The sequence below is a fragment of the Pan paniscus genome, chromosome 15 (assembly GCF_029289425.2).
Source record: "Pan paniscus chromosome 15, NHGRI_mPanPan1-v2.0_pri, whole genome shotgun sequence".
Lineage (NCBI taxonomy): Eukaryota > Metazoa > Chordata > Mammalia > Primates > Hominidae > Pan > Pan paniscus.
This window is the reverse complement of record NC_073264.2, coordinates 68,893,054-68,908,163: the sequence shown is the minus strand read 5'-3', so window position 1 is coordinate 68,908,163 and position 15,110 is coordinate 68,893,054. Positions and strand designations below refer to the sequence as shown.

The 15,110-nt window shown below is 43.0% G+C and overlaps 1 protein-coding gene across 1 annotated transcript in view; it reads left to right on the top strand.

Annotated features, from left to right (window-relative positions):
* Positions 1-15,110, top strand: part of ZFYVE26 (zinc finger FYVE-type containing 26) — a 69,991-nt gene that overhangs the window by 18,742 nt on the left and 36,139 nt on the right. Inside the window, exons 12-21 of the mRNA XM_003824079.7 lie at positions 90-173; positions 3,610-3,678; positions 4,090-4,241; positions 7,074-7,275; positions 8,251-8,514; positions 11,634-11,753; positions 11,845-12,009; positions 12,590-12,808; positions 13,430-13,532; positions 14,341-15,086. Coding sequence (XP_003824127.2) covers positions 90-173; positions 3,610-3,678; positions 4,090-4,241; positions 7,074-7,275; positions 8,251-8,514; positions 11,634-11,753; positions 11,845-12,009; positions 12,590-12,808; positions 13,430-13,532; positions 14,341-15,086 — 2,124 coding nt within the window. The remainder of the gene's footprint in view (positions 1-89; positions 174-3,609; positions 3,679-4,089; positions 4,242-7,073; positions 7,276-8,250; positions 8,515-11,633; positions 11,754-11,844; positions 12,010-12,589; positions 12,809-13,429; positions 13,533-14,340; positions 15,087-15,110) is intronic.

The following is a 15,110-nucleotide window of genomic DNA, read 5'->3' as shown; positions in this document are numbered from 1 at the left end:
TGCAAACCTTCCCCAACCTGTTATGCCAAGAAAGGGCCAAATCAAAGTTGATCACTCTCCTTTCTGTCCCATTGGGTTTGCTCTTTCAGAGGAGCAACCTTCCCGAAGATACCAGCCTGCCACACGTCACCCCAGTCTCCGCCGGGGTCGTCGGACGAGAAGGAGCCAGGCAGGTAATCTGAAGAGCTCATTCCCATGCACTAGGCAAGTGGTGTAATGCTTCTTGTCTAATACTCTTTAAGAAACAGCACATGGTCAAAAACAACAAAAGCGTTGTAAAATTATCCTATTCCCACTCCCTCAAGGTAACCCTTGTTAATAGTTTCCTATGTATCCTTTCGGAAATTTTCCATGCAATATAAACATGTATATCCTTTTATATATATACACATGCATTATACCATATATTGAGAACTGCAGCTGCTTTTTTCATTTATATCCTTTTATATATACAGATGTATTATACTATAAATTGAGAACTTTTTTCACTTACCATTTTAAATACTGCTTAGTATTCCATTGTCAGAAACACCCTGTTCATGGACATTTAAGTTTCCAGTTGTTTACCATTATAAACAGTGCTGTAGTAAAAAACCTTGTACATGTCTGTGCATACTTGTGTAAATACAGGATAAGCTCCTAGCAGCAGAATTACTAGGTCAGATGTATATGGGTATCATATATGGATATTACCCAGTTGCCTTAAAAATAAGGTAGACCAATATGGATTTCTTTTTTTCTATAGGGATTAATATTAAGTATTCATTGTATGCCAGATGCTGCTCTACATTCCTTATATTTATAATTGTTAACTTATTTAATCCTCACAATACTATGAAGTAGGTCTTATTATTTTTCCCGTTTTATTTTTATTTCCTTTTTTCTTCTTTTTGAGATGGAGTCTCACTCTGTTGCCCAGGCTGGAGTGCAGTGGTGCAATCTCAGCTCAGTGCAACCTCTGCCTCCTGGGTTCAAGCAATTCTTGTGCCTCAGCCTCCTGAGTAGCTGGGATTACAGGTGCGTGCTACCATGCCCGGCTAATGTTTGTATTTTTAGTAGAGACGGGGTTTTGCCATGTTGGCCAGGCTGATCTTGAACTCCTGACCTGAAGTGATCTGCCCGCCTCAGCTTCCCAAAGTGCTGGAATTACAGGCGTGAGTCACCAGGCCCGGCCTCCCTTTTATTTTTAGTTGGCATATAATAATTGTACATATTTAAGGGATACACAGTGATATTTCAATATGTTTATAAAATGTGTAGTGACCAAATTGGAGTAATATCTATCACCTCAAACATTTGTCATTTCTTTGTGTTGTGAACATTCAAAATCCTTTCTTCGGCCGGGCACGGTGGCTCACACCTGTAATCCCAGCATTCTGGGAGGCTGAGGCAGATGGATCACTTGAGGTAAGGAGTTCAAGACCAGCCTGGCTAACATAGTAAAACCCTGTCTCTACTAAAAATATGAAAGTTAGCTCGGTGTAGTGGTGGGTGCCCAGCTCGGGAGCCTGAGGCACGAGAATCACTTGAACCTGGGAGGCAGAGGTTGCGGTGAGCTGAGATTGTGCCCCTGGACTCTAGCCTGGGTGACAGAGTGAGAATCCGTCTCAAAAAAAAAAAAAAAAAATCCTTTCTTCTAGCTTTTTGAGAATATATAATAGATTATAGTTAACCATATTCATCCTGCAGTGCTACAGAACAGCAGAACTGATCCCTCCATCCAGCTCTGATTTTATATTCATTAATCACCCTCTCCCCATCCTTCTCTCCCTCCTATTATTTATAGTTCTGCAAGCTGTATGTGATTGCCTGTTTGCACATACTCTCATCAGTCAATAGTATTAGATTTTTTAAAACCTTCACCAATATATTTAATAGTGATGTTTCATTGCTTCAGTAGTATTTTTTTTTAGTTTGAGATTGAATATCTTTTCACATATTTATTGGCTGTTTATATTTTTCTGTAAACTGCCTAATGTCTAAGGTCCATTTTTCTCTTAGGAATCTCTTTTATCTTCAATTTTAGAAAGCTCTTTATACATTACAGAAAATATTTTCTCATCATGTGCTATTATTTTTTTCTCTATTTTGCCTTTTGATTCCACTTATAGGCTTTTCTTAGAGAAGTTAATATAGGCACATTATGCAGGAGTATTAAATTTTTAGAGAATCAAGTTTTCATTATGGCTTTTGGTGTTGATCTTTTAAAAATTAAAAGGAATTCATGAGGATTTCCCATGGGCTAAACAATACTAGGTATCTTGAGGGAGGTAAATGAGGCACAAGCTAGGCTTTTGACTTCGAACAATTTATAATGTACCTGCTTAGACAGTACACATGGAAAGTTTAAAGTGACCTGAGACCCTGCCTGAAAACAGAAGAAATGTCTTAAAAGAGGATATCAGCATGACCTGCAGATGTCAGGGCAACAGATTTCATGAAGGAGTTGACTCTTGAACCAAGCTCCAGAGAATGAGTAGGCTCTAGCTAAGTGGCAACATGAAAGGTGAGCATACTGGGTGGGGCGGAGGATGCCGTGAGAGAAAGCTTCAAGGTTGCGTTGCTAAGTCCCTTAAGCTGCTACGTTAATTGTTTTGGGTCAGAAGACAGAGTTTGCATCCACTTGACCCATTCAGCACAAGAATGCACAACCCATCATCTCTTCTACGGCTGTTCCTTCTAAAGGGCTTCCAAACAGTGAACTGAGGTGCCTCCCTTGCATAAGGCTGAGACAGCCCCTCGAATGACCATGCTAAGGAATAGCGAGCCTCTGTTAGAAAGCTCTAACATGTTAGGAAGCCTGGTGTTGAGAAGAGAGAAGCTTTTTCTCTGAGACTTTGAATATCATGGTCTTTGGCCAGCCAGGTCTTAGACTTTGGTTCCCTACATTTTTTTTAATACAGATAGGGTCTTGCTCTGTCGCCCAGGCTGAAGTGCAGTGGCACAATCATAGCTCACTGTAACCTTGAACTCCTGGGCTCAAACAATCCTTCCTGCCGCAACCTCCTGGGTAGCTGGGACTACAGGTGCATGCCACCTTGCCCAACTAATTTGTTTTTAATTTTTTGTGTAGACAGGGTCTTGCAGTGTTGCCCAGGCTGGTCTCAAACTCCTGGCCTCAAGCTATCCTGCTACAACAGCCTCCCAAAGTGCTGGGATTACAGGTGAAAGCCACTGCACCCAGCCAGTTGTCTGCCTTTTCAAGTATGAAGATACCTTTTTCTATGTCAGGAAATACTGTGTCCCTACCACTCCCTGGTCATAACAGTTGTGCTTTTATTTTTTCAGAATACTGCCAGTGCTTACTGAGCAGGTGCTGATCACTGACCCCTAAAAATAACTTGAAAGTTCTTGGGGCTCTGAGACCCACAGGTTGGGAACCACTGGTATAGACTATTACCCAGGTGAACTCTGTTGCCGTATTCAGCCCACCCTTTGCCTTTGGTCTATAGGAGCTTGTGTTTTGCTGTAGAAGGAGCAGCAGGTGTCATAGTTATTCATTATCCTCTGTCTCTAACTACACAGATCTTGGCTGTCAAGCCAACTTCACACTTCCTGCTCTATAAGGAGCTGATAATTGACTTTCTCTCTTCTTCCCAATACCTGTAGATGGCCGAGACAGAGGTTCAAACCCATCCCTGGAAAGTACAAGTAGTGAGCTGAGCACAAGTACATCAGGTATGCAGATTTCCACCAGTTGCCAACTTTGAGCAGCTTTGCCCTGATATAGAGTTGCCACACACCATGGTGTAAAGCCAGGATTGAGCAGTCAAGGTTGTTATTCAAGGTTGGCAGATGGCCAGATTTTAGCTGAGAGAAGGGAAAGGACTGTTTCATTCCCAATTTAGTTATCCAGCAACAGAGAGAAATAGAGGTAAATACCCAAAGAAGGTAGTTGGCACTTAGCATCTTCTATTCAAAGATGGTAGCATAGGTTTGCCCTTCATTTGAGGAAAAATTAAGACCTATTTACAGGCCTTTTACAGAAGGACATTGAGGAGATAAAAGTTTGGTGGGAGGTGGCAGCAATATAGCATTTCCTTAATTCCTCTTGCTTCTCTGGCCCCACACATTCTTGTGTCCCAACAGAGGGAAGTCTGAGTGCCATGTCTGGCCGGAATGAGCTGCACAGTAGATTGCACCCCCATCCTCAAAGTTCACTCATCCCCATGATGTTCTCCCCACCTGAGTCACTGCTGGCATCCTGCATCCTTCGCGGGAACTTCGCAGAAGCCCATCAGGTGAGGGGAGGCCATACCTTTTCAGCCCCTGAATGACTTAGCATCAGGTAAGGCTCGGAGCATGTACAACCAGAGCCACCTGGGAGCCCTCAGGGGTCCACATCAAGCAGAAGAAGCAGAAGCAAGAGGGGGTTTCCATGTGCCCAGGCCCAGTCTTCAGCAGGGCGGATTGAAAGATAGTGAATTGTTTGTGGTTCTTAACATAAGCAGTGTTTTTAAAAGGTGAAAGAAAATATTCAGCCACACTCCCACCACTTAAAAGCACGGAAACTTTTGTTTCTCTCCTTGACTCCTTCTCTGAACATATACATGGGTTTTTGTTTGTTTGCTTGTTTGTTTGTTTGTTTGAGACGGAGTCTTTCTCTGTTGCCCAGGCTGGAGTGCTGTGGCACGATTTCTGCTCACTGCACCCTCCACCTCCCAGGTTCAAACGATTCTCCTGCCTAAGCCTCCCAAGCAGCTGGGATTACAGGTGCCCACCACACCAGGCTAATTTTTGTATTTTTAGTAGAGACAGGGTTTTGCCATGTTGGCCAGGCTGGTCTCGAACTCCTGACCTCAAGTGATCTACCTGCCTCAGCCTCCCAAAATGCTGGGATTACAGGCATGAGCCACCACACCCAGCCCATGTTTTTATCTAGTTAAAAATTATAATACAATTTCCTTTTCTTTTTTTTTTTTTTTTTTTTTTTGAGACAGATTTGCTTTTGTCACCCAGGCTGCTGGAGTGCAGTGGCGCGATCCCAGCTCACTGCAACCTCCACCTCCCATGTTCAACCGATTCTCCTGCCTCAGCCTCCCGAGTAGTTAGGATTACAGGCATGCACCACCATATCTGGCTAATTTTTGTATTTTTAGTAGAGATGAGGTTTTGCGATGTTTGTCAGGCTGGTCTCAAACTCCTGACCTCAGGAGATCCACCCGCCTCAGCATCCCAAAATGCTGGGATTACAGGCATGAGCCATTGCGCCCAGTCTCAATTATAAATAGAATGCCAGTTCAATATACAAGAAGTATGGAGAGCTAGCAGACTAGAATATTTGTATTGTAGAGAGAAAATAGCACTGGAATGGTAATCCGAAAGACTGAACCTCTCTGAGCTTTGGTTTCCTCATTTGAAAATTGGAGTTAAATGTAATACCTGGTTTTTCTACCTCATAGGAATGTTAAGAGGATTGTGTTCTAGCCGTGAGAAATATAAAAATCCTCTACTATTGATTAAACTTAATAACAAGTTATTAAACTTAATAACATAAAATAGTACTCTTCTAATTTTTAAAACCCTCTTGGCATATTAATGATACTTTTACTGGTAGTAAAGTATTTGGTAGTTTATCTACTTAACATGTAGGTCAGAATTGTTCTTTCATGTGAGTTCAGTTTTTGAGGAATAAATCTAGGGAACTCTAGGTAACAGGACAATTTTTACGTAACCTTCTCTGATCATTTTAGATCTTATACTTTAATGATAATTATAATTATGATCCTTGGAGGAGGATAGGACCCTCCCCAGCCCCAGCCTTTCTTTTTCTTTTTTTTTTTTTTGAAGCAGAGTCTCACTTTCTCACCCAGGCTGGAGTGCAGTGGCTCGATCTCGGCTCACTGCAGTCTTTGCCTCCTGGGATCAAGCGATTCTCCTGCCTCAGCCTCCTGAGTAGCTGGGACTACAGGTGCACACCACCACTCCTGGCTAATTTTTATATTTTTAATAGAGACGGGGTTTCACCTTGTTGGCCAGGCTGGTTTTGAACTCCTGACCTCAAATGATCCACCCTCCTTGGCCTCCTGAAGTGCTGGGATTACGGGCACAAGCCACCACGCCAGCCCCTCCCCAGCCTTTCTAATGCTCAAATCCAGAGGAATTTAGCTAGGAGTCCCATGATATTTTACCCCTAAATGTCCTCCACTTCTCCTCCTTTTCTTGAGCCATGGTCTTTTTTTTTTTTTTTCAATAAAAACTTTTATTTTTTGACCTGGATACAGACAGAATAAGTTGTACATATACGACAATATCAGAAAGTATTAACAAGAAAATAAAATTACTTTTAACCCTATAGTATGGAACAACCAATATTAAAAATTTACTTTTTTGGCCAATATTTCTCCAAAATATGTATGACTTTTATATAGCTGAGATTATTTCAAATCTAAAACTTTATATCATGCATTTTTACATTTTAATATTAGCATTTGTCTTTTAACCTTGATTTTAGTGACCTTACAATAGTCTGATCAAGTAGCTGCATTTAACCATTTTCCTGTTGCTCAAGATTTAGATTATTTTTAACCTTGTAATAGTTGTAATATATAGTGCCAAGGTGATTACGTTTAGGCATTAAACCTTTTGAATTATTTTTTTAAGAAAGTTCCTCATAAAAACTACTGAGTCAAAAGATGTAAACATTTTTAAAGCTTCATGGATTGCCAAATTGCTTTTCAAAAAAGTTGTGACACTTAATGTTACACCATCTCCTGAGGATTTGTTTTTGTGCTTTGTTATTGTGATAGATGCAAAATGTTATTGTTACTTAAATTCCTAGATTACTGACAAGGGAAAAAATATTTTCTCATTTATGTATTAGTCATATATATTTCCTCTGAAATTGTCCACAACTTTTGCCTATTTTCTACTGAGGCTTTGGTGGTTTTCTTACTTTTATGAATTATTTTTTATAGTTGACCTGCTCTTCTAACATTCAGTGCTCTTCTGACCCTACAAAGCACAAAGACATCTTAGGGCCACAGTCTAATGGTTGGCAAGATCTCCTATCCATGGACATTCCCTAAATCAGTGGGACCACCAGGGCCCACACGCTCCCTCTCCTATGACAGGTGCTGTTCACGTTCAACCTGAAGTCCTCACCCAGTTCAGGGGAACTGATGTTCATGGAGCGCTACCAGGAAGTGATCCAAGAACTGGCCCAAGTAGAGGACAAGATTGAAAACCAGAACTCAGATGCGGGTAGCAGCACCATTCGGAGAACTGGCAGTGGCCGCTCAACTCTACAGGCCATTGGCAGCGCTGCAGCAGCAGGTCAGGCTTCCCTGCTAACACCATAAGTGGTGAGGTGGCTGGGAGAGGGGGTAAAAGGGGAGAAACCACTAAAATCCTAGGCTCCTCATGAGGGTGAGCAGAAATTCAATACAGGACACCTGGCTTGAAAAACAGCAAACCTGATACGTCTAGTTTTCCAGCTGTGCCCATCCTCCTTGCCCAGGCTGTTCAGATACCACCACTCGACCTACTGCATTAAGCTTATCCTGTGTGATTTAAATGAAGCCTGTGAATGCTGTTTTTAACCTGTGTTTTGATGGCCACTGTCTCTGGCTTCAGGAAATGGTTAGGAGTTTATTTCCTTCCCATGTAATTACTCAGGGATAAAGCATATTGTTTTACTGTTCTATAAAGTGCAGTTGGGTATTAAAATTTAAGGCCTAGAATTCACAGGTCTCAGTTTCCCAACCTTGGATGCACTGCAAAAGAGCCCATCCTTTCATTACTTCTTGAAGTTGGAATCTTGTTCCACATTTTCACAACTCTTACTGACCTAGGCCCTACATACCATGGTACCATCACATATTGCTTCCTATATATTATCCCAGAAATTTTCTATGCCTATTCACAAGAACATACACACATCCTTTCTGTTTTTAATATAAATAGGTTCTTAGGACAATACTGTAGTCTACCTTGCTTTTTAGTGGTGCGTTCTAGAGATCTTTTCTGATTAGCACACACAGATCTACGTCATTCTTTCTGAACCTACTTTGAGATTCCGTTTGGAAAAAGCCCTCCCTCATCTGGACCACTCTGAGTTTCTCTTGGTCTTCCTTTCATGCCACTGTTTTGAAGCTATAAGAGTGGGCCATAATGATAGTGCTAATATACATGAAAGATACCCTGTGCAGATGAACCTCAAACATTTTGAAAGTAACTACTTTACCTAATAAAAGTTGTAGTAAGAATCCTTTTAACCCTTTGCTTTTTATTCCTCTGCTGGGCGGCCAGGAATGGTGTTTTACTCTATCTCTGACGTGACCGACAAGCTGCTCAACACCTCTGGAGACCCCATCCCCATGCTCCAGGAGGACTTTTGGATAAGCACGGCTCTAGTGGAGCCCACTGCTCCCCTGAGAGAGGTTCTGGAAGACCTCAGTCCCCCTGCCATGGCTGCATTTGACCTAGCTTGCTCTCAGTGCCAGCTCTGGAAAACCTGCAAGCAGCTTTTGGAGACAGCCGAACGGCGTTTGAATAGTAGCCTTGAAAGGCGGGGTGAGTGTGCTGTGTTAGCTGTATCCCTTCATTCTCAAATGAGATGGGTTTCTGAGAGTCTTGATAAATTGTCCAGGAAGAAAGTTATTGGAGGAGGCAGATGGTGAATGGATTATGAAATTTTGTCACATACAATCTGATGGCATAAATACAGTCTGTTGAGAGACAAAATAGACATAGCAATTTGGGGAAATTCTTTATTGAATTATAGGTGAATTCAAAGAAGAAATATACATTTTAAAATGGTATCAATGGAATTCGAGCCTTAAGACTCCATGCCCTCTCCTTGGTGAACTTCACTTAACCTAAAACCTGAGACCATCTTGAATTTGTAAGCCAGGTGTAAGGGAAAACTTAATGAGTCACAGTTGGAGGGATGATCATACCTTGAGGTGAATAACAGTGCAGAATGTGCATACAGAATTCTTAGAGAAATCAGGTATGTGAAGGCATCAGTATATGAAGGTAGAATTAGGCAACGTTCTACTCCCCACACCTGTCCTTGCTACTTGCACCAAACATTGGAAGGACTGAGCAGTGGAGGAGAAAGGAACCTGTTCTGCCTTAGTAATATAGAGGGAGGAGTGGTGAATAGGTTATGATATGAGTAGCCCCATGTGTCTGGGGTCCCCAAGTCCACCCCCAGGTTCAGTGATTCTCTAGGAGAACTCTCAAGAATCAGCTTATCGTCATAGAGCTAAGATTTATTTCAGCAAATGGATACAAAGAAAAATCAGCAAAGTAAAAAGGCTCATAGGATAAAATCTGGAGGAAACCAGGTGCAAGCTTCCAAGAGTCCTCTCCCTGTGGCTACACAGGGCATGCCTATGCCTATTTCTCCAGCAATGAGTTGTGCCAGCAGTTGCAAGGTGTTGTATATAGGGAAGCTCATTAGAGACTCAAGGCCCGAGGTTGGTTGGTTTGTTTGTTTGTTTGTTTGTGTTTTTGAGATAGAATCTCGCTCTGTCCCCCAGGCTGGAGTGCAGTGGCACAGTCTCGGCTCACTGCTCACTGCAACTTCCACCTCCCTGGTTCAAGCGATTCTCCTGCCTCAGCCTCCCAAGTAACTGGGATTACAGGCACGTGCCACCACGCCCGGCTAATTTTTGTATATTTAATAGAGACTGGGTTTCACCATGTTGGTCAGGCTGATCTCGAACTCCTGATGTCATGATCCGCCTGCCTCAGCCTCCCAAAGTGCTGGGATTATAGGCGTGAGCCACCGCGCCCAGCCACCCAAGGTTTTTTTTTTTCGAGGACTGGTGACAAAAACACCCTCTGCTTAACATGTAGCAAATTCCAGATTCCTAAAAGGAAAGCAGGTGTTCAGCATAAACCACATTGTACAAAGAGTTTAGGGCCAGTGAGCCACTGTTATTATTTAGGGAAAGTACGTAAGCATAGGAAACTTCTTACCAGTCAAGTCCACAGTGCCAGCCAAGGGCCAACCTTGCAAGCAGATGTTCTAAGGATAGCAGTGTCAAGCCTGCTGTTTAACTCTTTTCTATACACCCCTCCAAATCACCTCTGAGCTGTTGGTTAAAATGTCCTTTAATGTTTACATAGTCCTTATAGTCCTTCAAAGAAAGTACACAGTGGCTTATACAATGCTGTTTTTGTCCAGTGATCTGCTCTTCCCCTCATCTAATACTTATATTCTAAAATAAAATATTATTCAAGCTCTTAATCACTGAAACAGTTTCAGGTCAATCAATGAGGAATTTTTGTGTGTGTGTGGGTGCATAGTCGGTGTATGTATTTATGGAGTATATGAGATTTTTTGGTACAGGCACGCAATGCTTAACAATCACATCATGGAAAATTGAGTATCCATCCCCTCAAGCATTTATCCTTTGTGTTACAAACAAGCTAGTTAGACTCTTTTAGTTATTGTTAAATGTGCAATTGAATTATTATTCACTGTAGCCCCCATGTTATGCTATTAAATACTAGGCCTTATTCCTTGTTTCTAACTTTTTTTTTTTCTGAGACAGAGTCTCACTCTGTCACCCAGGCTGGAATGCAGTGGCGCCATCTCGGCTCACTGCAGCCTTTGCCTCCTGGGTTCAGGTGATTCTCCTGTCTCAGCCCTCCCCCACAACCCCGCAGTAGCTAGAATGACAGGTGTGTGCCACCACGCCCAGCTAATTTTTGTATCTTTAGTAGAGAAGGGGTTTCACCATCCACCCACCTCGGCCTCCCAAAGTGCTGGGATTACAGGTGTGAGCCACCACACCCGGCCTCTAACTATTTTTTATACTCATTAACCATCTCCATCTTCCCCCACCCCTTACTACCTTCCCAGCCTCTGGTAACCATCCTTCTATTCTCTATCTCCATGAATTCAGTTATTTTGATTTTTGGATCCCACACATAAGTGAGAACATGTGGTGTTTGTCTTTCTATGCCTGGCTTATTTCACTTAACATAATGATCTTCAGTTCTATCCAAGTTGTTGCTAATGATTGGATCTCATTCTTTTCCATAACTGTATAGTACTCCATTGTGTATATGTATCACATTTTCTTTATCCATTCATCTGCTGATGGACACTGAGGTTGCTTCAAAATCTTGGCTATTGTGAAGAGTGCTGCAAGAAACATGGGAGTGCAAATATCTCTTCAATATACTGATTTAGGAATTAATTTAGTGACTACTGTGTTTCCAGATTATCCTGAGCATATGGGAGTATAGGAGAGATGTAAGGAATAATCTGTATCCATAAAGTTGTTCACAGTCTAGTTGGAGTGTCAAGATACCACTTAAAGCAATTAAAGAAGACATATGATCTCCGCTCAAGTTGAGTACAACTGAAGGCAGTATCAAGGCAAATCTATTTGGCTTGGGACAACAATTCCATAGGAGTGCCAGAGATTCTGAATCTGCTGATGTTGTTGACAGCTGAGGCATCTTGCCAGAGTCAGTCCTAGAATCTCAGGCATGAAATAAGCCAAGTATACTGGTTGTCACCCAAAATGGCACAGCATGTATTTCCTCCTTAATATTGGAGAGGATAAAATTTCACAGGTAAATACAGGACTGAGTGTCAATCTCTGAAAACACTTCAATTTTTTTTTTTTTTTTTTTTTTGCATTCCCTCTTCCTTCATCTATTTCCAGGTCGACGGATAGACCATGTACTCCTAAATGCTGATGGCATTCGAGGTTTTCCAGTTGTTCTTCAGCAAATCAGTAAGAGTCTCAATTATCTGCTTATGTCAGCCAGTCAAACCAAATCAGGTGAGTTGCTTTTTTCTCTTTTCTTCTCCTGGACTTGGAACATTAGGTCAGCAACAGACTTTACTTTTTCTTTCTCATTTGCTTTCCATAGAGAGTGTGGAAGAAAAGGGAGGAGGCCCTCCACGGTGCAGCATCACTGAACTGCTTCAGATGTGCTGGCCCAGCCTAACCGAGGACTGTGTTGCCAGCCACACCACCCTCTCCCAGCAGCTAGATCAGGTCCTTCAGTCACTGAGAGAGGCACTAGAGCTGCCAGGTATAAGGCTGTCTGCTTGGGAACAAATAAAAGCTGAACTGGGGAGAGGAAACAGCTGAGAGTAACGAAGCACTTTGGAGCAGAGGCTTGGGACTCCAGAACTGGGATCTATCAGCCCTTTAGTTAGCCAGGGCATGTCTCAATGTCTCGTAACTTAACTTCACCTGTTTTCCCACCTCTCAATTGAAAGAATGGTGAACACTCCATCAGCTGATACATTTTCTCATGATGAATAAGAAATACAGCCAGCAGGTGCTTAGTAAATATTGATGAACCCTTCCCCAAAAGATTGCTGTGTTCTTCATTAAGTTGTTCCACCCCAGAGACAAGGATAAAAATAGAACTATACACACCAGAGTAATTTTATACACTCCAGACTCAAAGCTTTCCCTGGCTGGGAATCACTTGTCCAAGTGACTGACTTAGGATTTTATATTTGCCTTGTAAGTGTAGTGTCCAGGCCATCAGATGCCCCAGGCAGTGTATAGGAGGCACAGTTCACATATCCAGTCAGAAATTGACCCAAAGCTGGACTCACAGACTGAAGCCTGTGTCCTTTCTCCTGCCATCCTCCTCTCAGAGCCCAGGACTCCTCCACTGTCTTCCCTGGTGGAGCAGGCAGCCCAGAAAGCTCCAGAGGCAGAGGCCCACCCTGTGCAGATCCAGACTCAGCTCCTCCAGAAGAACCTGGGCAAACAGACCCCATCAGGCAGCAGGCAGATGGACTACTTGGGCACCTTCTTCAGTTACTGCAGCACCCTTGCTGCAGTTCTCCTTCAAAGTTTGAGCTCTGAGCCTGGTAGGTAGCAAGAAAGAGGCAACAGATTCATGGCAGACCTGCAAGTGTTCAGGGCAAGGAAGAGAAAAGATGCACAATTGAAAGGCTCTGGATACAGCAGTAGCCAAGAACACTAGATTTATAAGGTTGTCCTCTCTTATTCATCTCTGGCTATTTTACTCATCTTTGTGCTAGTATAGCTGTATAGCACATGGGAGTACTCAATTAATTTTCTTGGAATTAGCGACTCAAAAATATCTCTGTCAGACCTGTGGTCCATTGTGAATTTGAGCACCCAGCAGAGGAATCAAGTCTCTGATATGAGTACCAGATTCTTAAGTCCACAGAGTGAGTACTACATGCACTTCAGTCGGGTTGAAGAGAGCAGGAGTTGGCTGTCCGTGGCTAGATCTGCCCACTGAAGTTCGTCTGGGGTTGGAAGTCTTTAGAGCAGTGGTAAGATATAGATAAAACTTGTGGTCAGGTTCATGTTGAGAATACCCTTTACCTAGAATGAATTAACAGAAGGCTCTCAATATTGTCTTCATCTTGACACTGTACTTTTTTCTCAATTCTGGGAAACAGGGCTCTGAACTCTTGCAGTCAGTGGTGCAAACAAGATCATGTTCTTTACCTTTGCAGATCATGTGGAGGTCAAGGTAGGAAATCCCTTTGTTCTGCTGCAACAGAGCTCTTCCCAACTGGTGTCACATCTCCTGTTTGAGAGACAAGTTCCCCCAGAGAGGTAGGAGCCACCTCCATGCAAGTCAGCCATGGGCCTTCGGATGATTTCATCAATATAGCCAAGGGCTCAGTGCGGTGGTGCTAGGGGTTAGCACAGAGAGTGGGGATTTCTTCCTGACTGAATCTTTTATTCTTATATAACTGAAAATTTAATGTGCCTTGTTTCCTGCTTTCTCTCTCGATACCTTTAGCATGTATATTGTTAAGTATGAAATCAGTGGGTGACTCTGCACTTTATAAATAGGCAAAAATCTAAAATTTCAATAACATGATAGTTGATTAGACTGTAGGAAAACAGCATTCTCAGAGAATGCAAGTGGGACATAAATTTGTACAGCCTCTGTCGGAAGGCAGTTTGTCAATATTTATTAAAATTGCAAATTCATATGCCCTTTGATTTAGCAAACCATTTTGGATAATTTATCCTACAGCTTTATTATACATAAATGATTTATATGCAAAATCATTTCATTGCAATCTTGTATATAGTACCAACAGATCAGAAAATTCATTGTCCACTAACAGGAGCCTAGTTATGGTTCATCTATATAATGGAATACTATGTAACTGCAAAAACTAAAGAGGGTCCTCTCCGTAGAGGGATATGGATAGATCTCACAGAAGTGTTCGTGAAAACATAAAGGGCAGAGCGATATGTCTAATAGGCTACTTTTTGTGTTTTAAAAAAAGAGTGTGACAATTAGGAACTTTTATTTACATTTGCTCATGTAAGCATAAAGAAATTGTAAGACTGGTTAATGGTGCCTGTGTATTCAGGCCTTGTATGCTTTCTGCTTCTCTCCTTCCAGACTGGCAGCCCTTCTGGCCCAAGAGAATCTCAGCCTAAGTGTGCCACAAGTCATCGTCAGCTGCTGCTGTGAGCCCCTTGCTCTTTGCTCATCCCGGCAAAGCCAGCAGACCTCCTCCCTCCTGACTCGTCTGGGTACTCTGGCCCAGCTACACGCCTCCCACTGCCTGGATGACCTCCCACTTTCTACACCGAGCTCCCCGAGGACAACTGAGAACCCTACATTGGAAAGAAAGCCCTACTCCTCCCCAAGGGACTCATCACTCCCAGCCCTCACCTCCTCTGCCTTGGCCTTTCTTAAGTCACGCTCAAAGCTCCTAGCTACGGTGGCCTGCCTGGGGGCTTCCCCGAGGTTAAAGGTCAGCAAGCCCAGCTTGTCATGGAAGGAACTTCGTGGCCGCAGGGAGGTGCCTCTGGCTGCAGAGCAGGTAGCCCGGGAGTGTGAGCGCCTTCTGGAACAATTCCCTCTGTTTGAGGCCTTCCTCCTGGCTGCCTGGGAGCCCCTGCGAGGGTCTTTGCAGCAGGGGCAGAGTCTGGCAGTGAATCTCTGTGGTTGGGCCAGTCTTTCTACCGTTCTCCTGGGCCTACATTCTCCCATTGCCCTAGATGTACTGAGTGAGGCTTTTGAGGAATCCTTGGTGGCCAGAGATTGGTCCCGGGCCCTTCAGCTCACTGAAGTGTACGGGCGAGATGTGGACGATTTGAGCAGCATAAAGGATGCAGTCCTGAGCTGTGCTGTGGCATGTGGTGAGCAGAATGCTATGCCTCCCT